Source organism: Strix aluco, chromosome 11 (genome assembly GCF_031877795.1).
Source record: "Strix aluco isolate bStrAlu1 chromosome 11, bStrAlu1.hap1, whole genome shotgun sequence".
In the NCBI taxonomy this organism is placed as follows: Eukaryota; Metazoa; Chordata; class Aves; order Strigiformes; family Strigidae; genus Strix; species Strix aluco.
The window spans coordinates 10,167,722-10,190,586 of NC_133941.1; the positions used below are offsets into that span (position 1 = coordinate 10,167,722).

At 36.1% G+C, this 22,865-nt stretch overlaps 1 protein-coding gene across 4 annotated transcripts in view; it reads right to left on the reverse strand.

Annotated features, from left to right (window-relative positions):
* Positions 1–22,865, reverse strand: part of LOC141928207 (contactin-3-like) — a 113,215-nt gene that overhangs the window by 34,271 nt on the left and 56,079 nt on the right. For all 4 annotated transcript variants that reach the window (XM_074836048.1, XM_074836047.1, XM_074836045.1 and 1 more), the window contains exons 3-6: positions 19,869–19,964; positions 7,050–7,253; positions 6,637–6,739; positions 5,449–5,633 (exon numbers count right to left, since the gene is read on the reverse strand). In XM_074836048.1, the coding sequence (XP_074692149.1) occupies positions 5,449–5,633; positions 6,637–6,739; positions 7,050–7,253; positions 19,869–19,964 (588 nt within the window). The remainder of the gene's footprint in view (positions 1–5,448; positions 5,634–6,636; positions 6,740–7,049; positions 7,254–19,868; positions 19,965–22,865) is intronic.

Below are 22,865 nucleotides of genomic sequence, written 5' to 3' on the forward strand. Positions count from 1 at the left end.
AACATAAGCATGACTTTCCAAGCCCAGCACTTCTCTTTTTATTGAGCTCTGCCTGACTGTACCTAAATGATTCTGAATATACAGCTTTATTCCTCTTGAGGTCTAGTCACTGTTAGGCATATACTATCTGCTTAGAACATCTGGGTCCACCACCACTTCCACATCTGTGCTCCTGAAGACAGACTTGGTAACAAAGCCTCATTCTCTCATAGAGCTACTGCACTGGCTTGGTGTATAACTTAGCTCTGTCTGAGCAGACACCACTCCCTTCTCCTTAAGCAAGGAACAGGCAAGCAGGCAACATATCTTCATTCAGATGAAAAAAAAGATGATGTCCTGTAAGTTGAGAGGTTGGAAGTTAATTTTAATAGAGTTTGTAGTGCAGGGTTTGAGACTGTGACAGGAATCCATATTGTGAGATAGTATTAAGAATTCTTAGGAACTTGCTGTGCAATCTTCATGAAAGATTCATATAAAGTTCCCTTAGGATTAAATACTTGTAGGTAACTGATTTTCTAAAGAAGGTTAGCTGTCAGCCTCATCATCAGTCACCTGGAAAAGCACCAGCCTGTATTTTGCTTCAGTTGCTTTTGCCTAAAATATTCCTTGCAATACTCATGGTCCCACAGGCAAAAAGAGATACAATTGTGTAATTCATAAAATTTATCCTAGTGAGAAGACTCAAGTCATCTTTTTTTTGGTGACTACAATCACCCTTTTCTTAGAGCTAATTAGGCCAGGCAGGTCTTCCTGAAGAAAACAACTGTTTCATTACACTCTAGGGCATCCCTGTATGCCATGAGGAAAGAAAGAACCATTTTTTTAGACTTTTAAGAAACCCTTTGCGATGACTGTTCTGGGGGTTGATGTGAACGAAGACCACCTGCAGTGAGTGACTCCAACAAAGCTCTTGGAAGCAATGGCTGAAGAAGTTGACACTTTTCAGAAATTGTGCTGAGATCTAATTTGTAAATAATCTGTGGAGTACCATGCATGATACATGTCAACATGTACTTTTATATATGATTTCCTTCAGAGTAGGAGACTCCAATGAAAATCTCCTTTTAATTCTGTAAGCCATAGGAACAGCATGAAGGAAAGGCACAGCTTCAGGCCTGTGACTTTTGCCTAGGCACTGCGCTCTCCCAGAGAGTACAAGGTCTGCCATGCCTCTGCTTGGAGGCAGAAGACTACGGGAAGGTCTTCCAGAACAGTCCCTAAGTGGGGCTCGCACATAAGATGCGGTCTGCTTGTACACATATCTTTACTTTGAAATTTACAGTATGAAAGCTGGGCTAGAAATCTCCTTTGAAAATACCTTTGGATAGTTCAGCAGTTCGGCAATAAACCAGAGTCAAAAGAAACTTTCCATAGTTCAAGAGAAAGCAGCTATGAAGCATACTGGGGAAAAAAACAACCAGAAAAATGTAACCTTCAGTTTTCTATGTAGTGTATGTGAAAGTCAGGCTATGACACTCATACTGATGCCTACAGCAGTGATGAACCTTACTTTATCTCAAAACGCCAAGTGACTGTACACATGATTAACTTTTTTCTGGTAAAACAACTGGGCCTAGAGAAGCATCTAACATGTCCCTGAAAATGTCCATTATTTGACTTCCATTCACAAATAAAAATGTTCTCAAGCAACAGGTAATTGCTACATCACTGGGGAAAGTTTTAATATACAAAAAAGATGAACAATTTGTCTGTGTAACAAGGCAATTGAATTATTAGACAGCATTGACAACTAAATTCCAGGCTGATCAAACTCAGCAACTCCTTGATATTATTTATTAATTTATAGCCTTGTAGTTAATACTTTGAAGACATGTCCATGAACAAGATAGTCAGGATATCAGACAAAAACTTTAAACAATGAGGTTCTTCCACATGCATGAATAATGTAGTTTCAGTATAATTAACAAAATATACAAGTATTTTTTGATATACTAAAAAATTATGTAGAGTTTATATATTACTGGGGGGTTCACTTTTGCTATTACAGACCACCAATGCAGAGCAAAAGGAGGACAACAGCAGAATTTTTTCTCCCTGTTAAACATTTTACCTTGGTACTGTCAAGCATGAGTTGCATTAAATCAGCATGTGCTAATTAAGAATGTATTTTCTTTAATTATACTTTAAATTAATTACTTTATGTATCTCTACCATGTTACATGTTTAATTGCATCTTAAAATACAAAAATGTAATTGTTTTATCTCTTCTCATTTTTCCATGCCATGAAATGTCTCCATGTATTGATTCTTCTTCTATTATGTCTTTATGGAAAGGGCTAATAGCGATGACAAATGAATATACTAATAAAATGAAAGTAAATTATTTATATATTCAGGTTTTATATTAAATCAAAGTTAGATAATCTTGTCCTATTTTTAGCATATTCTGAACTCCCCCGAGGAGAAAACTGGCATTAAACAAATGTTGGAAGTGTCCAAAGGACAAAAAACTGAACATTTGATGTTGGGCTTTTCTTGATTAAATTTTTCATGAGAAAAAAGGAAGATTAATAGTCTGTAGCAATATTATGAAAGAACCCAAAATATCTATTTTAGAGTATCTATATTAATTATTGACTTCAACTATGGGTTGAGACATATTTAAAAACCACAATGAAATTAGAAAACACAGACTCATTTTATTTTTCATAAAGAGAGTTCCACATGTGCACAGAACTTCTAAAACCAAATTTATAAGAATTCTTGAGAAAACGACTATGGATACAATTCAAGTACACAAAAAAACCCCACAAAGTTCAAGTGCTTTGTGGTTTCAAGACTATACTTCGTTATTGGAAGAAGAGGCAGGATAGCAGAGAAAACAACTGAATTTTTTTTTTTTTTTTTTTTTTTTAATCAAGCCATTTACGTACTGAAAAACCCAATTTTCAAAATGCAAATTTTACAGTTTCAGCTCATAGGACAAATCAGGAGAACAGGACTGTTTTGCTTCATGGCAAAGCAATGAAATGTTTCAAGCTTTTGTTTAGGACTACTTTATGCTTAATTTACAAAGAATTTTTAAGATCTGCCAAGAAAGGAAAACCTTCTATTTTTCAGTCAAATGGAAAACTTTTGTCTATTCCCCCCCCCCCCCCGAAGAGATTTATTTTTCACATTATTTCAGTAAGACAACTTGGAAATTGTTAACCCCAATTCGTCTTATACACTTTCTTGGGTAAGCCAGCAACATGCTCTCTTCTTTTGAGGAGAGAAAAATAAATGTTTTCACTGTTGGAATAGAAAAGAATTTGTCCATTTGTAATGTGTATATTTTTCTGTATATGATTAGCAGACACATCTTACACTTATACCAATAAAATGTTTTAACAGCAGCCAACATCCACTAACATTACCACCCAGATTTGAGTCATCTTCGCCATAGCTGGTACTTTCTGGCAGATGGATGTTTTTTTATTCTAAGTCTTCAGTATATTGCATTAATTTTCCCCAATTCCTCTCATCTGCTTTTAGAACAACTTCCTTAAATATCGATCTTTTATTTGAAGACGAGTTGCATATGGTTAGATTTCTTGATTTCTGGATTTCGTATCAGATGCAGCGGCAAGCCATCAGAAGATAAGATCTTCAGTTACAGAACATTATTAATCCACAACAGAATGAAAACCCTTCAAAGTATCAAAAAGTGTTAAAATGATCCTATCCTGAACAAAGACTTGTTGGCATTCTATTTGCGACAACAAAGCAAGTAGGAAAAAAAAGAAAGATTACTTAGGTCTACTTAATTCTGCAGAATGGGTTTCATTAAGCAGAACAAATGAAATGAAACAGTTGGAGTGCCATTAATGCCATTACAGGTCTCATTATTCTTTTTAGTCTAAACATCCATATTAGGGATGAATCTAATATGGGTAGACATTTATATTGGAATATGAACTCTATTTGAGGGTTCGAATCCCTTCCTGGATTTTTAATGAAAATGTTCACACTAATTTACTTGTCACAAAACTGGAACTTGCTTTTATTGATTAGCGACATCCTTTGTGTTGGTTCTGCACCCTTTAACGAGCAAAACAAAACTTGGGAAGCAGGTCAAATATCTCAAGATTGCCCACTGTCATAATTACATTACAAGAACTAATGAACAAATCTACTCTATTTTGTATGTAGTTTACATTAATGTGTCTTACAACTGCCTTGATTTAAAACTGGAGTAGGAATACTGAGCCAAACTGATATACAAAGCACAACTTGTTTGAAACTTTAAAGTACTAAATAAAAGTCATTTTATAAAATCAAATGCATAGTGCCAAGTTTGGAATGACAGATGACATGGGCAGATGAAGCATCCTAGATCTTTTACCCTATGTTATTCATAGGATTTCCCAAAAAGTTGTAATTACAACTAGTAGATGGAAAATTCAGGTTCCTCAGAGTCGCCTGTCCAACCTAACCTTGAATATTTCCAATGATGGGGCATTGATGCAGTGTAGCTATTTATTGGGAAGTTGGAGGCGGAGGGGAGATGTCTCTTTTCCTTCCTCCTTGTAAAATCTGTTGTGCCTTAAATTAAAATCTTCATTGAATAAAATCTACTTGCAGCATTCTGTGTGTTCTAGTAAACAGCAGCTTCCCATACAGAAGTAGTAAACAGAAAGAATGTTTGCTCAAAGTTGCACAGTAGCTACACAGTCTATGCTTTTTTATATAACTTTAAAAAAAATATCTTTGCTCAGATATTCCTATATGAGGAATAGCATTCTAAAGCACAGTGTGAAACACTCTTTAAATTGCCATTTACTTAAAGAAAATTGTATTTGCTGAGATCTGGCTTTAACAAAAATTGTCAATTACCACTTTGTTGCAAATCACTCCAGCTTTAAAACACCACCAATGTGCTCTGCTGATATTCATTTCACTCTACAGCCTTAAATGCACAAAAGACTCTGTCTGTTTCCAGCTATTAAATTTCATATTATTCCCTTTCCTATGCTGGATTATATTCTCTCATTTACGTGCTCATTTTAAAATAAAATTGTCCATTTTGAAAGCAAAGGATTGACAATATCTACCAGTAATCTTTTCCTAAAGCAAGATAAAACTTGTATTTCCTGTAAATGTGAGGCCTAAACGATCCCCCAAATAAATCCAATTGATTGAAAATATAAGGTTTCACCAATGCACCAATAAGAATTGTTTAGAAAAAAGTCTTTCCATCATAGTAAAACAAGCACAAGCACTTTCTACACTACTCTTAGCAACCCTTTTCAGCCTGGACATTTACTACAAGTGTTGTGCAAAAACCTGGTGCAGAAGTTCTCGTTCTCTGCGAGTAGTTAAGATGCCACAGACTTTTAAGAACAAATGCTTGATGGTATTGTAGAAGCTATAAACCCAGAAGTACCCCATAGTTTATATTTCATGTGGAAAGAAGGGTAAGAGAGAAGGAGAAAGTAAGTTTCCTACCATAGTAAGTGAGACGTCCTCTTGCAATGTTTTTTCCTCTTGAGTTTTCAGTAATACATTCATAAAGTCCTGCATCCTCCTGCTGGAAATTAGGTATTTCAATCATGCCATTGGACTTCCTCAGCTTTATTTTACTTGGAAATGGCAGACCATCAGTTCTTCTCCAGTTAATCTGAGGCACGGGGCTAAAAAGAAAATAATGGGATTTTAAACAGCTTTGGTTAAAGTACTTGATCGTCAAAATTAGGAACTTAAACTAATATACAATAAAACTCAGAAGTGACTAAAAGCTTGTGTTAAAAGTGGTATTCATATTGTATATGACAGATGAGCAGACACTATGGCAACTGATTTGCATGTACAGTTCTGTTTCATACGCTATAATTTGTGGTACCGTATTTTTCATTAATATCTGTGTGAATGTCCAATGACTGTAAAATTTCTTGTAAATCACCACTGGCCTGCCCTGACAACAGGTGAGATTTACCAGTGACTTCCATGGAAGGGGAATCAAGGCAAGGCTTCTGAAATTCCCATCCTACAACAGCCATTCATTCTCCAATTTTGGAACTTTCACTCACCTAGCTGGGGAACCAAAGCAATAGCATGCAATTAAGTTATCAATCTGGCACTTATAAATTATGAACACCTGACAAAGCTGTCTGCAAATAAACCACAAAGTGGTAAGTAAATACATTTACAGAAACATAAATGCATTCTCAGATCATTTCTGAAATAGAAAAGATATCAACTGTGTGTGAAATATCATTCAGAAAAGGAATGCATTTTAATCTGAATATTTCAGATATAAAGGAAGAACAGTATTATGAAAGCATCAAGTACATTTAGCAGTAAAATTAGGCAAAATTCTAAGACTTCAACATTTCCTTCTACACAGAGAAAGCAGAGCTATGTCAAAGGACATATGCAAAACTGCATATCCTATTCAAGATAATTTGAAATGAAATGTAAATTCCTATGTTGCCAACATATATATATTTTACTTCTAAACAAAATAAAAAAATTACTCCAAGACTCTTTACCCTCTTATTCCAAGGCAGTAATTGTGATGATCAAAATAGGGTCTTTAGAAAACACCACCAAAACAACTGCCAGAACTCCACATCTCTTGTGCAGATGAACCCTAATGTGCTTCAACTTTCAGTATAGGTGAAGTCAAAAACTTACTTTCCTAGTGCAAAACATTCTAGTTTCACAGTTGAGCCTTTAGCTGCAGGAAGTGTCTCAGGAAACTGAACTTCTATTTTCGGTTCATATTCTCCCATCACACCTATATGAGACAATTGAAAAATAAAATTTTTAATAAGTAAAGCCTTTTTTTTCTCTTTAGTATTACATCACATTAAATTCAAAATCAAGTTTATTTCTCTTGCACTCCGCTTATAAAGTGAAGCGTAGGGACCTGCCAGTGAAATCAGTCAGACTTAGTGGAGGAAGAGGAGCATGCAACACAAACCAGTTTATCTCCTTATAAAGCAGTCAATATCTGAGAATGCTTGAAAAGTTACACTGTAAGAGACAAAAACATTCACTGACGACTAGGTGTGTTATTTATTCATGGTGCAGAAGGGAAGTCATACCATCCGTGCGCAGCACTAGAGGAGTTGGCGACCCAAGAACTTGGGTGTTGGTCACAGTGCTGGTTACAACGCAGGTGTAATTTCCTACATCCGATGGCTCAACTTTGGCTATGTAGAGGTGACCAGTCTCTTGAGACACAAATCGCCGACTGTCCTCTTGTACAAATGATGGATATTCATTGAAGATCCAAGCAAATGACAATTCTAGTTGGTAATAAAAAAGAAGTAAAGATGTTTAGTAGGGTTTTGCATGCTTTTTTCTTCAAAGATCAGTTTATTTTATTATTGTATTTTACAATATTGTATTATATACAATACTATATTATGTAACAAACAGGACCAGAGAGCCAATGACTGAGAACAATAAATTTTAAGTACCACCATAAACCAGCAAAACCAAAGAAGCACAAAACGAACAATTTTTTCACTAAAGCCATATCTCTTCCAGCAGAAGAAAAAGGTGAAAGGAATTCAAAGTGGTTTATGCAAGAATAATTTCGCAGTAGGGCTCACCAGATGGCAAAACTATTTTTTTCATATAAAAATCCATAAATATTCCATTAAAAAAAAATCTCTATATGATAGGGCAGAGTAGCCCTCACTACCAGTCATTATGGTCATTTGCAAGGAAAACCACACTTCAAAAGATAAACTAAGAGATTTGGCAAAAACTGCATTAGAATTTGTTTTTTTCGGAACACAACTCTGAGCTGTGTGTGTCCAATTTTAATTGCAAAAGCCCCTTCCTGTGCAAGACCATGTGCTTGTCTCATTCATATCCTACAGAATCAAAGGAAATGAATTTTTAATGTTTTTTTCAGGCAAGAAATAATTTTTCACCCAAGTGCTGCTCAGCTGAAAGTTTATAAAAAGATTACAGCTTCTGCAAGAGCTAATTAGAGACGATTATAGCTTGATTGACCTGCCTTCACGTTAAAATATCTTGTAGCATTTGCACTGCCCCTACAAAATGGAGATCATCCCTTTTTGCACAGGTTTAATTTGAAAGTGCATACATTTGGATGCAGTCATGAAAGGAAGAGTACACATTTCCATAACCCTCACAGTTTAGTATGAATATGCACCCAGGAAAGCGCTAAGCCAACAGGACCAATTTAACACAAGGTAAGATTGTGCAAATGAAAAAACATTCAATAAATGAAATTATTAAGATATTTATGGACTGGCTAATGCAAAAAGGCCATCAAATGAAATGACTTATCATAATTGCATTTAATTTTCTTCTATCAATATTTAAACTCCTGCCATTAACCTGATTTTGCAGGAGCAGTTTGTATGAACAATTAACAGTCTCAGGAATTTTCTCAAGAGTTAAACTTTTGTGAGATTTGGAAATATTTATTGTTGAAAACAGCTATCTACTCTTCTGGAGTTGCAGCATGTCTCCTCAGGTGAAACAATGACTTTCACTAGAAGTTCCTTCCTACATAACAGGATAGGTGTGATTAATTTATAAGGAAGACCAACAAAGATTTGCCAAGAAAAGATAGGGTAGTTGATGCAGTGGGAAGTAAAACCCTCTGATCTAGCCTGACTTCAGAAAGACTTCTGAGATGTGCCACAAGAGTCTCATACACAAGCCAAAGAATATTCATACAGTCAACAACAAAATATTCTGTACAGCTCTTCTCCCATTTTACAACACAAATACCAAGACGTAGGTGTCAGTGGTTTGCTGTTGAATTGAGAGGGCTTGTTGAGTAAGCACTGTGCAGCACGGAGGTGGCATCTGGCTATGGTCTGGCACTATTCAATATCTATCAGTGACTTCAAATAGAAGAAATAAAATAAAAATTTTTAAGAAGGTAGAAAAGAAAAAGTACACCCAAAGAGTTTGAAGGGGACTATGACCTCTTTGAGAGCAAAGACTATATAGTCTTGCTAAATGGGAAAGACCAGAAACTAAAGCATAATTTCATTTCTACAGAGCACCTGGATGAAGAAAGTGATCACAAGGCTGAGGGAGAGGTTGTAGACCAAAACAGGTATCAACTCAGGAACAGTAAGAAAAAAATAAATTACATTTTCAGCCCTATATCAAACTCAGACATCCACAAAAATGTGGGAAGCCAGACTTTATTGGTTCTAGTATTTATTGACCTACATGTTTTCCTTAGCTCAAAATATTATTCAATTCTAAAAAAAAAAGAAAAAAGAAAAAAAGAAAAAAATACATTCAAAACATTGAGAGGGGATGGACAGATCTGGATATGCAGCAGGAAAATAAGCAGCTTGATTTTGTTCCTACTATATTGGGTTAAGTCAAGAGTAAACTTATTGAAATCAGTCATTATGATTATGAAAGCCATGCAAAGTGTATTCCAGTTTAATTGGATCCTTCAACAGCCTATGAATAAGCACTCCTGGAAACCTAATTTCCCATTCAACATATATTTTCATCGACTCTCTTAAGAAAGGAGCAGGGTGTTTCTCTACCAGTGCCCCACAGCCAATATCTCATTTTATATTTATTGTACTTTACAAAATTGTATTCTTACTTTCAAAAAAATTCATATTAAACAACTTGTTCTGTGATTTATTATGTTTACACCATTTGCCTGTTGCTGATCCTAGGGCACCTCAAGGGACATAAACTCACTCCCTCTCTGTCAATTACAAGTTTTCAGTTGATTTTGTGTTATAAATGGAAGTAATATGTCTCTCCTGGGCTTCCTCGGAGAGCTAAGCCTTTGCTTTCCGATGCATTTCTCCCTTATTTGGCAACCGTACATGGATAAGGTATTGGAAATTACAGTTATTACTCAATTTTTATTTGTTTACTACATCTTGGTGGGCTTCTTCTCTTTATTTTGCATTATTTGATTATTATTTACTGTGCAGTTGACAAGCCACAATACACTCAGCACACTCATACTGTTCTAGGCACTTTGTGCATGTAAGTGTTCAATTAAAAATTGCTTATAAAATTGTCTGTCATTTTTAAACTTAAAATTTTTACAAAATTCAACAATTAAATCAGCATGGCCTTTGAGGTCTACCATGGTCATTTCCTGCCATCTATGAGCCTTAAAAAAACATATCTTTACTTCCTCTATAAAAAAAAAAAAAATAAGGCTGCTAAAGGAACATAAGGGGGTAAGCCCTCCACATTTACTAGTTTTCAATTGGGTTCAAAGTTAGGCCTTAAGATCATGTACATGCTTTTGAAAAAAACTGCTTTTTACAAGTCTGGGGGGTTGGTGGGAGGTGGAAAGGCATATAGACCTATGACCAAAAGGAGAGGGACAATTCATAAGGTTTATTTTATCCACTAAATGCAAGAATTCTGAAGATCATCTCTTGCTCCTTTTGTGCAGGACCAGCACTCTTCTACATCTGCTTAATATGTACCTGCTAGCCCCATAATTCACCCTAAATAAGATTTCTAAAATAGCCAAAAGTAAATTATGTCAACAATACTGTTCTGAAACAGATTTAAACCTATATTCAAAACTGGATTTCATTTAGTGAAGCTGATAATTCTGAAAAGAAATTAAAATACTTGATTTTGAGTTCATCAAGCTGACTGTACAATAGTTAGCATTTTTCTGTTTTATTTTTTTACAGAAAAGAAGGTTCATGTCAATCACTGACACCCAAATCTATATTATTTCATACAGTTCTCCAATTCAGATTTTACAATATTTTGTAACAGAAATACAATGGGAAGCTGCAGTATCTTGGTATTTTCTGTCTTCAACTGGCGCTCTGCCTAACCCCCAGGATGGCATATCGCTTTTAAAAACTGTTTGCAAGAAAGTAATCAGACAAAATTTAGCAATGACAGAAACAGCAATTAAAGACATGGGAATCTGTAACAACTAGCTATTTTGAATTATCTACCTTGGTGTTGAAAGTAATGGAGAAGTAACACTAATTTTGAGAGGATAATGACAGAACCTGTAATTAAGGAAGAAACCAGTTAGTTCATCATTTGGCCCACTTTCAGCTTAAACTGTGATGAAATCACAGAAAATGGAGAAAAGCCTCTTGCTTTGTGGATGAGCATCACTCAGGAAGGAGCAAGCTCTCACAGCACAGACATGAAGCAATCGGGTATGGTTTTGAGGGACAGTCACACACAGAAATATCAATTTGTCAACACTGCTGAGGACAGCTCTGTATATCTGTCTGCGCAGGAACCCCTAGGAAAGTCCAAACAAATTATTTAAAATTAGGAAATTAATCTGCATGAGGTAGAAGTGCATTAAACTCCCAGAGGACACTCTTAGCCTAGATGTAAACTGTCCTTAGTTCACTGCAGCCTATTCCTTAGAGGATTACACTGCTATGGGCTTAAGTCACTGTACTTGGGGATATGAGTGCCCCCAGGGGGTACAATAATGCATTTTATACCCACTACCTTCAGACTTTTTTTTCTTACTTGGGCAAACTCTAGCTACTTGACTCCACTTAGCCCACCACCTTGAGTGACTCCGTCCTTCCTCTGGCAAGCCAGCACAACCTGCTGCAAGGCTATTCTTGGTGCCTGCGCTTTTGCCAAGAGGTAATACTTTATCTTTGCCATAAAATAAGTTACACCTTTCTCGGTTTTTTGACAAACATTAAAGGCTGTTTTACAAATAAAAATCTTGTGCACTGTAAGAGTAAGGCAAGGTGTTTACATACTCCAATATGGGATCCCCTAACATAGGCTAAACTGGATATTATAAAGTCTTCAGGTGCCACTGCCAAAAGTGAGATCATTTTGACAATGAAAAAACTCTTCAGAATTTTATTGGAATTATACATGATTTCACGGTTTTAGGGTATATTCTTGAGCACATTAAATGCCCAGAAACTGAAAAACTGTCCTAAGTATGTTCAGCTGGGAAAAACAAACCAAAACAGAACTCAGACTGTGTATTTCTGAGGGGGATATTGCACTGTTTGCACGCAAGTAGTTATACCACTAATAACACAAAAGTCTTTAACTGCAGTCACACTTCAGAGCACTGTCTATAAACTGTAGGTTGGTAGTTTACTTTTTGTTGATGTTTTCTATGGAAAAATAATGACAATTACGAAACAAACCTCTATAACAGTCCTTGAACTGTGGTCAACAGGAGTAAGGCAAGACAGTGAATACCTGGTTAAAATAGTTGTAACATTTTCCCAGTTTGGGGAAAAATGTTTGGAGATTTATAAATGCTTCTGAAATTCCCCCCGAACTCTTAGAATAACTCTCTTCTTTTGGCTGAAGATATTCTTGTTTATACAAAATGTAAACTGCATGATGGGAATCTGAGTCCAGATACAAGAAGTGAAGAACATATCCTGAGAAACTCATTTTATTCCAGAGCATAATGGAAACACTCTGATTTGAAACTAATGTATGCTATTAGTAATGTTGGCATAAAAGGTGAATTATTTTATAGATAAAATACAAAAGATCAATTTTCAGCATGCTGTGCAGGTAATTAGGCATGCAACTTCTGTGTATGAAATAACCAAGAATAATGAGAGCAGTGTGAGACACCTATGTAATATTCTGCAATTTCAATCTAGACATTTAATGAGAATATTGAAATGTTTTAGCTGAAATTGCAAGGTTCCTACTTCAGGCTAACACCTAATTTTCATTTTTAAATGGAATATGGTAAGAGTCCACTTGTTTTCTGATTTTGAAATAAGCTAGTGTGATGTAAAAAAAGATGCAATTCTTTCAACAGTTGCAGCATAAATTCTATTTTTCTCTACTGCTCCCTCACCTACACCACAACCATAGAACCAGCTAAGTAGTAATTGCACACACTAGTCTGGTGGCTGCCACAGGTGACAGAGCTCTGGGCATGTCAAATAGCCCACTGAAGTTCTGGTCTTTCTCTATACTCAACAATTTGCAGACTTTTTTTAAGTCTTTCAAAGCAGCATCAAAAGCAAAGCACACCATTGTAATTAAAACACAAACATTTCTAAGCTCATCCTTGGGAAACACGGATGTTCAAGAGTAGCAGCGTTATTTCTTTATTAATACCACAGAAAAACTCATGGTAAGTATATTTCCAAACAGTGTATCCACTGGAAAAGCAGCTTGGCAGTATGGCCTTGCCTGCTGTCTGTCTTCCTGCCACCCCCATCCTGTCACATGTGGGATCTGACCATTAACTAGTGTTAAGTTTCAAACCGAACATGACCTTGTAATATAAAAGTGCTCCTTAACTGGCAGGTTAAATGTTCCTTGGTGCTCTGAAGGAAATCCAGATGCTTATAGGAGAGTCTAACAAAACACTTTACGACATTTGTGTTCCAGTGCTGAATAAAAACCCAATTTTACTTCCCCTGTAGCTGTGCGGGATGATGGATTAGTTTCTCTTTATCACATTTTTGAACTAATTGTTTCAGACTGTGTCATTCAAAGTGTACTGGCTCCAATCAAATTGTTCGTACTCTGGAAGTATGCAGAAAAGTAAGAAACTGCTTTAGGAAGCAATATTTAAATACATACCCATTAGCCATATCCATTTCAAATGACAAATTGTTCTTTTAATCACATCCCTAGAACTTTACATTTAATTGCTCAGAGCATTTTTAACAACTCTGTTGTGCTTTTTCAATAGTTGAAAGTATTTTAAATTGCTTCCTGCCTATAATAATTTTGAGGATAAAAAGATGATAGTTTAGTTTATTGCTCAACTAAAACACATCTGATTTCTTCTGAATGTTAAATATTAGGGAGATAAACTAAAGGAAACTAATGGAAATACCCAAGAGTGAATTTTCAAAGGAACATACTAATGTTTATAGATGGAAGTAGTAATTAGTGACAAATTTCATTTGGTAGTCTTGCACTAATTTAGGAGAAGGTACTTGGTAAACCCCTGTGAAAACACAAAAATTACTTTCAGTACTCTTGTTAGAAGAGTGTAATGATCAGCTATGACTGTGTGCTGGGACTGCAGCCATCTCCCTCCTGCCTCTTTCTAATGCATTATCTTGTTTTCAAAGAAAAACTCAAATATTTTGGTAGAGAAGATAAAGAGCTGGAGGAGAAAGACCCCCACAGTAACAATTTGGGGATAATCTTGGTAGAGGGCTAAACCCAGTTATTTTCTCCTCTTTTTCCCAAGGCATACCTGAGATACCTGGGACTAGCTAAGTGAAAAGGCTCAACCTGAATCTTTTTCCTTGCAATTTAGTACTGCTTAATCTACCTCTCCCTCTTTCTTTCCATCCCCCCTTCTTACAACAAATACCCCACCACCACGAGGCATTGTTTCTCATCAAAAAACTCTTATCCCATATTGCTGCCTCTTTCAGTTTATTCAGGTTCGGGAAAGAGGGCTATATATAGTGCAATATAGTGCACATCCCATAGCCTTTTGAGGTCTTCTGGAGTGCCCACATTTTGCTGATGAAACTTATGCTGTATTATTCCCACAAAAGTCTGCTCTACTCTTTGCTCTCTCCACAACAGCCTACATTATACGTGCTACTACTGTATGTATTCAACTCTCAGTGAATCTTAGTGGGAACCAAATGTTCTGCAGCCAGCACGAGCTGATCCAGTCTTATGAAAAACTCCTTCCTGGGCTATAGGTGAAATCACATCCTTCACTGCCTAGACTGTAGGTTCTGACATGCGCTCTCTCACCCCACTAATGAAAAGAATAATCTAGCTTTAAAATACTGAGATTTAAGAATATTGGTTTGGTTTTTTGATTTGTATACTTGGGAATGCTACTTTAAAAAAAAAAAAAGAACAATCAAAGGCTAGAATCTTTCCTAAAAAAAAAATTATAAAAGGCTGCGATATTCTCATAATTTTGTAATGGGTATTCAAGATGTAGTGCAAAATTTACGAGAGCTAATATTACTGATCACAGGTGCTTCGAGGCTTTATGATCTACTGACTACCTGGCTATGAAGCTATCCTTCATGATCTAGATACATCTCTTAGTTTAAGACTAAAAGATGACCAAATATCTAAGATATAAAATAGAAATACTAATATATTCATCTGTTCAGTGTCACTGATGTGCATAATGAAACATGGAGTTAACAAAGAGTTCTGTATGAACTTGGGAGTGGTACCGTGCTTGTCCAGTTTGCCCTTTCCCAGACTGGAATCATGCATCTTTTGCTAAAAGTTTTAGGCCAGTTATACACCTCCATACTAGCTTAAAAACCATGTACTGTAAAGTACCTGCAAAAGTTGCACAAGTATGTAAGGATATGGTAATTTTAGTCTGGTTTACCTCAGTCTGGAACACAGGTTTATCAAAAGAAGAAGTGCTTTAGAAAGACTGCATTTGACAAAGTGCAGAACACAGAGACTGTCTCTACAGCATTGGTTTGGTCCTGGTGGTGAAAATAATGCTCTGACAAACAGAAATCATTGTAAAATCCAGCTGTGAACATGTATTATTGTCCCTCATATGGGCAAACATAAATGTCTCTTGGGTACATTAGGATTTGATTTCAAACTGTCAGCTGAAATTTGTGCAGATGATGATGACACCAGCAGGACTATTGCAAAATATATTTTTAAATAAAAATACCATTTCTCCTTGGCAGATTGAGAACAGCTCGAGAACACTATGGAACTGTTTTTAAGGCCATTGCTTTTACAATATTCAACATACTATTCTCCTTAGAATGCATTTTTGTGCAAAAACCTCATAATATGCCTACTGCAAGTATGATTTATTGCTCATGCCCAGATGAGTATCATCCACAATCTGCAACAAAAGCAAAAGATAAAGATGCAAAACCAGGATGCTTTCCACCCCCTGAAAACACACTGATGAGCAGTAGAAAAGAAACGGTATTCTGGAGTTCTATCAGTCTGGTTTTGTTTTAAGGGTATGAAATGTTTCCAAAGTGAAGTAAGCAAAATCAATTCAATTTACAGTTCCCAGAAAAGTAGCATGTTGATATTCAAGAGTTTCAGAAAAGAAATAATCAAAGCATCAAAATATTTCTGGCATATGAGATACTTTCCATGCCATGTTATTTGTGAAGCACAGTCTTGCTGGAACTTGCAGGTCTCCAAATGGCAATACAAGAGACACGAGCAAAAATTTGCAAGTCTAAATACTAATTTGCAACAGCATGACACTATTCACTGAATGATTTGTCATATTAAACAGTGAGCAATAAATTGGGAATGAATTTTTCCATGACCTAGTATTATTTCATATCAGCATGTCACAACTTTAAAATAATATGCTATAAGCTAAATTGATCCCTATCTTTCAAATACAGTCTTGTTTATCGATTAAGTCTACATTTATCAGAGCATGATAGTAACATGGAGAACATTCTTGCTACTTTAGAGATGCAGAACTATCCTTGCCATATTGCATGAAATAGGAACACATATCACACGAGGCTAGTCATGAATATAACACAAGTAGAATTTCCTTGCAACTTCCAAGCAACAGTTTGTTGCCTCTACAATGTTCTTGCCATTTACCTAAATTCTTGTGGGTTATGGTCATATTCCACACACCAACAAGGTAACAGGGAGTATAACCACCAACACAGAACTAATGCCTAGTTTTTCCAGGCAAGCCTGAATTCTTTGAAATGTCTGCATAACCCTCAAGCAAATCTTCACTTATACCATTAAAAAATCATCTTTTTCTCTGTGTCTAGAGCAGTCCTGAAACCACCATAGAGAACATAAAAGGTCTATGCCTCATTGCTGCTTCCTCTCCTGTAGAGCAGAATATACCTCATAAATCCAAAAAATCAATGTCAGATTAGTAAAACCAACTGTACTAAACAAATATAAATCACAATATCTAGCAAATAGAAATAATAGCTGAAGACAAGCTACATGATAATCAAGATACACACACAGTAGTAACAGTAGGTAAAACCCTAAAGGAACTTGCAGATTTGCTTTACTTGGGGCTTTGTCACTCCTTAGATACTGATTTTGGAACAAAATCAATAGTAGAGAAAAATCATTTTTAGATCTCCGTATGTCTAGCCTTTTCCATTCTTGGCAGAATGGAAAAAAATTAGCATCACATGAATGTTTTTTAACTGGCTGTATGTTAAGTGCGTCCAATATTAAATTTTGTGTGTTGAAATGTTTGTTACATCGACAGTCCCTTAAAGCCATCAAAGACATAACAAGTAAGACAGTAAAAAGTCACAATAGCTGTAGAGAGTTCAGTACAATTTAATGGTTATAACAACTGAAAAAGACAGCAGAAGATCTACATAAATCAATTTTAGATGTAATTTTATCTTTTGAGTATGTGAGAGATGATTTACTGCTTTGTGGGAAAACCAGGGTATTTTAACAGGTTCCCTATAACAGAATCAAAATTATGTACAGAAGTATGGTCATGCAGAACAATGACAGATGACCATCTTAATTATCCAAAAATCACTGCTCAATTATAATACAATTTACATCACCTAATGTAAGAACCAGTTGAATTAATAAAATAGTTGGGAGAAAGTCTGCACACACAAAGCCAGTCATTTATCAAATCTCCCATTCAGTAAGTCTCAAACAAGACTGCTATAGAAGAGAATGCCAAAGGGAAATGCGCTAACTCTAAAGAAAATATTGGAGGGGTTTGTGGTACAGCTCATGTTTAATGACAGAAGTATAAAACTGATCTGTGCACCCTCAACTGGAAGCATTAAGCACCATCTTCTTCCCCCCATACACCAACAGCCATCACAGAAACAAAGCTAAAGTACAAGCTCAGTTTATGCCCTGATGTTTATGAAGCTAAATGGAGTTCATTGTTGGTTTAAGTGGTAGATGTCCGTACCCTGATGGAACTAGAACTGCAAACTTCAAAAGGACAAAAGCACCATTAACTGAAGGAATAATTTGCTCCCCATTGAAAGGGGATATTCATATTACTTATGTACTATATGTTGCTAAGATAAACAAAGAAAAAATATGCCAAATTGTAGAAGGGAAGCATCCTTTTTCCATACTATGAACTGGTATTTCTTTTGGGATCAACATTGTTTTCTATTGTAACTGGAATGCTGCATATGGAGGAATAATCACAATTTAATCAAGTCTCTTCTTGAAGACTCCTTACAAAGAATGTAAAAAAATCAGTGCAATTAAGCTAGCAACAACTTAGAAATTGCATGGCATGACGGAACACGAACAATATGTCAGGGGCTTAAGGGGAAGAGAAAACAAGGTATTTGAGAAGGTTTTTGGAACTAGTATTGTCTGAAAGTATTTGATAGCTCAGTGCAACAAATACAGAAGCAAAGAAACAGGGAAAAAAAATAATCAGATCACTGATCTGGAAAAGGGCTGAGATGCCTCAGATCCCTCAGGCCAGGTTAGCTGTTCCTAAACCATTCCTGCTATTCCTAACAAACTACTTCTGCTTAACAGATGGGTATTTTATCTAAGACTTACCGACCTGCATCCTACCGTGCCAGATCTAGAGGCACTGTAGGCTTGATGTCACCATGCTATAGGTTTGTTTTAGCGAAGAAAGAAAAGGAAGAATTTTTTCCCGCCTTGTTCCATGTCTTCTGAAAACTTTAGTGGTTAATCCTCCAACTCTCAGACAAATCCAAGGATTTTACATAATTCTGGTACCAATTCTCAATTCCATTTGATAAATTCAGGGAGCCCTCAGTTCTCTTTTTTTTCTTGCATGAATAACACAATTAGTGTGGGGGGGTGTCAATCATATCCATCTGCTGACTGCAAAAGAAATTCTCACCTCTTTCAAGTGTTGATTTTAACCAACATTCGTAGCAATATGAGCATGCTTTGTATCACCTCCTGTTTAACACCTCAAACTTAAACATTGCAAGAGTCAGGCAGAGTTGTAGTCAGTTTGGTGATCACCTCTGGGTGTATACCCATGCGAGGGATGGGAGTATAAGAATGACTGGAGCAATTCAGAATTTGGACTGCATATAGAAGCAAAATTTAATCATTCTAATTCTTATAGATAGCTAGGAGAATGACCCATTTTCTCAGCAGCTGAAAAGACAAAGCTGTTGTAAGCTATAAAGATGATTTAAGAATATGTATCAGTTTAGAGAGAAAAATTCTGCAAGCTCAGACAGTGGTAAAATTGCCACTTTATGCCTGTGTCTGCCTGGTCTCTGCCAAATTTAAGAAGCCACAATACCTATTATTATTGTATTCAGTGTTTAGCTTATATTACTTTGTCTTTGAAATCAAACCTGATGTTTAACATCACAGCCCTTCAATAATGAGACTCCATATCAATTAAAAACAAATAAAACCAGTTACTTTCAAATCGTACTTGAGGCTCAATAGCAATTAGTCAAAGACTGAAGATGCAGAATGAATGATAAAACGTACTTGTAACTTTTGGTCCACCAAGAACCCATATATTCAGTTTTCTTATCCCCTGCCTCAAGACAGCAGTGTTTTAAATTATGCCAGCATCATTACATTACACTATCAAATGTCTTGATTGCAAGACAACAGGCAGATACTAGCATAATTAAAGACAGCAATCTACCCTTTGCAATTGTCTAGTCGTAGAGAAAACCAGATTCATCGAGGCTTGGCAATTGTGAAATTGGGCAGAATTTAACTCCAGAAGATACTCAATTAATTACTGGAAATGTAGTAAAAATCAGACATGTTAAGTGCACAGAAATTACTAGGAGCTAGCAAGTTGTTTCAAGATAAAAGTAAATCCTCCCAAGTACTTCCCCCCTCCCACCCCCATTTGGTTTTGTTTTCTCTCTCTCTATTTACTTCAGAAACCAGGTTTCATTCTTGCTCTCTTCCGCATTTCCAGGGAGATGTTACCCTTTACAGTCAATCAGCTCTGGTGGAAGCACGAAGCCTGAAAGGTCTCTTACCTCCCGCCCGGGGGGGTGGTCCACAGAGCAGCACGACTCCCTGCCCCTCTCGAACTGACACCGCGCTTCTCATTTTTGTCCGGGAGTTTTCAAGATCTGTTTTTGAAAGAAAGGTGAGCTGGATATTAGGAAAGAGAAGAGACTAAATATACAGGAGTTTCAAGTTCTCAAACCCTGATATCAAATCTCTTACTAGGCAAGTAAGTTCAGTGATTTCAGTAAATCAGTTGCAAAAGAAATGGCTGTTCAACATGAGGGAGGATGACAGAATTAGGACTGAAGTGAACTAATTTACAAGAACATAATTAAACAGATCCTATGGCTAATTTTGTTCTTATGCTAGGCTTATGCTACCCTAATTTTGATAACCAAAAAGGAATCATAAGCATAACTTAAAAATAGGTCTTTAAGACACTGTTTCTTCTGAAATGAAGGCTCTGATGAAAATAGCATCAAGATCCTACTGAGCTCCTCTAACCAACCGTAAAATAACGCTAACAACACAGCTATTCAGAAAATGGATACGTATCTTTTCAAACAGAAAAGAAACCCATCGACCATCTTCCTGTGGCAGAATCCCTTGTAACATTGCTAAGCTCTAATGAAGGCAAGCACTTTGCACCTTGGCACATCGACTCAGCGCTCTGCTCTGCCTGGCTTCAGGTCTTCTGTGATCTTTAAGTTGTGTAAGAGGGGAGGCAAATGCTACCGAGTATATAATAAATGCAAATTTGTGGAGCAGCAGCATTTTATCATAAATCTAAATTAACTTTCCTCTACCTGGTGACTCAAGATCCAAGAAAGCATGGCCTCATTATGTCCTTGAATTAAGCTAGATACAACATTCAATACAAACCAAGATTGAGGTACTACACTAAGAAATATTTTTCTGTGAATAAACCATATATTTTTCCATAATAAAACCAAACAGAAGAAAATTTAAAAAAAACCCATTGGTTTATAACCTTGTAAAGGGTACTAACACACAGTCTTTAAAATAAGGCTGTCTTTATAACTAAGAATAATAGTAGTTAGTTGACCAAGAGTAGCTATTTCCCAGAATATAGTATTTTTTAATATTGAAAAGCAACAGCTGTTACAGTCAGAACACTGAACAAGGGTGATTAGAATTTTAATGCTTCATTTAAAAAAAATCCATTTAATGCTGCAATAAGATATTATTGTATTATTCTTTGTTACTGCACATAAAGCTCATAGGAGGATTTCTTGAAAGGGCCGTTTTCAGCTTTTCAACTGATTTTCTGTGCAGGTACATCTCAGGGCCTATGTTTTCATGCACAGAACAAGTTTGGATCCTTCCACTGGAAGTGTTAGGGAGGTCATATACACAACCACAGCCAAACTGATTTCACCAGGAGATTAAAACAACACGCCCTGCAATTCATTTCAGGCCTTTTAAGCATTTTTCTCTTCCCTCCACAACAATACAGATTCATTAGCTGCCCCAAAACAACTCCCCCGAGTCACCAAAAGGAAGAACCAAGAGCTGATAGCATCCCAGATGACACACACTATTCGACATTACAATGAAAACAGCTATGCAATTTAAATTTTAAAGTTTACTAAAAAAGTTATTTTACATATAGAATTCAGACCAAATCTCACCCTCTTACATCACCACCTCTGCAAGTCATGTATCTTATGTAACACACGATTTCTGTAATTAAAATGAAATGGTTTATCACTGCATTCTAAGCATGTATATTCATTTACTGAAAATAAAGACCTTCAGAAACTTGGTTGTCTTTGTGCTGTCCGACACACCGTACGAGCAGGATGTGAGTGGACTGGGAGCCCCTTGGAAGAGACATGACCTATGGGACATGCCAAGGTGTTCAGAAAGGCACATCCTCGTTATCCTGCAGGTACCCAGCGGGGACCCACCGCAGCTCTGCAGTCTGATCTGTTGCAATGTTGTACTGCAGAAGTTATTAATCACTGATTGCAGATGAAGACTGCTCTCATAGGGGAATAGTTTTTTGGGCAACAAGAAGCAATGCAGAATCCATCAGAAAATGAAGAATATGAGCCATACTACAATGAAAGAATAATTTTTCACTAATTAGCAGGAAGCTCTCCATCCTACCTTTTAGAGTGGTTTAAGTACCAGACTAATCACACAGCTGCAGAAATATCATCACTTAGTTCATTTATGTACTTATATATTCTCTTTACACATTGTCTGGCACCACTTTGAAAATAATTAAAAATCATCATGCAAAATAGTAATAGAGTTCTCTATTAGCATTATACAATGAAGTCTAAACCTCTGACCTTGGGAAGTACTCCCTGCTTATATGAGATTCTAATCTGGTTTTCAGGATTCTCTGTAGCATATTCAGAGTATTAAAGGTCAAAGCCAGTCCTGTTTGGTGGAATATCAGGACAGATTGGTTTGGAGGGTTTTTTGTTTGCTTGGGTGGTTTTTTTTTGTTTGTTTTTTTATAAAGCCAGTATCCTAACAGCAATAACAATAGGGAGAAGTGCAGTATCTTCTAACAAAACTTGCTATTATACGAAATCATTGGGAAGGAACATTAAGTTCTCAGAAAACTGTCAGGGTAAATAAAATACTGTAAAAGGTGGGCAAATAATGGAAAAGAGTGTTTACTTTTACAGATCGATTTGTATCTCTGAATTCAGAGGCTCTTATCCTGCTGAAATGTCTTAATAGATAAAATATAACTGGAAACTAAGATCAAAGATAAGAACTGCACAGAAGATGGCTTTGAGCAGTGATGAGTCAGAACAGGGCTCACTTTTCAGCACCCCATAGGATGACAACATCCCATTGTTTTATTTGAAAGGACAGAAACATATATGAAGTATTTATGTGTTTTACCTATGGATCTATGAATTGTCCTATTCATCATCAGGTTTTTAAAGCTATCTACTTCCTCAAACTCATCACCAAAATAAAGTGTTTTAATTACTTACTCTTCCCTACATCTTCTTACTTGAATTTATTACAATTTA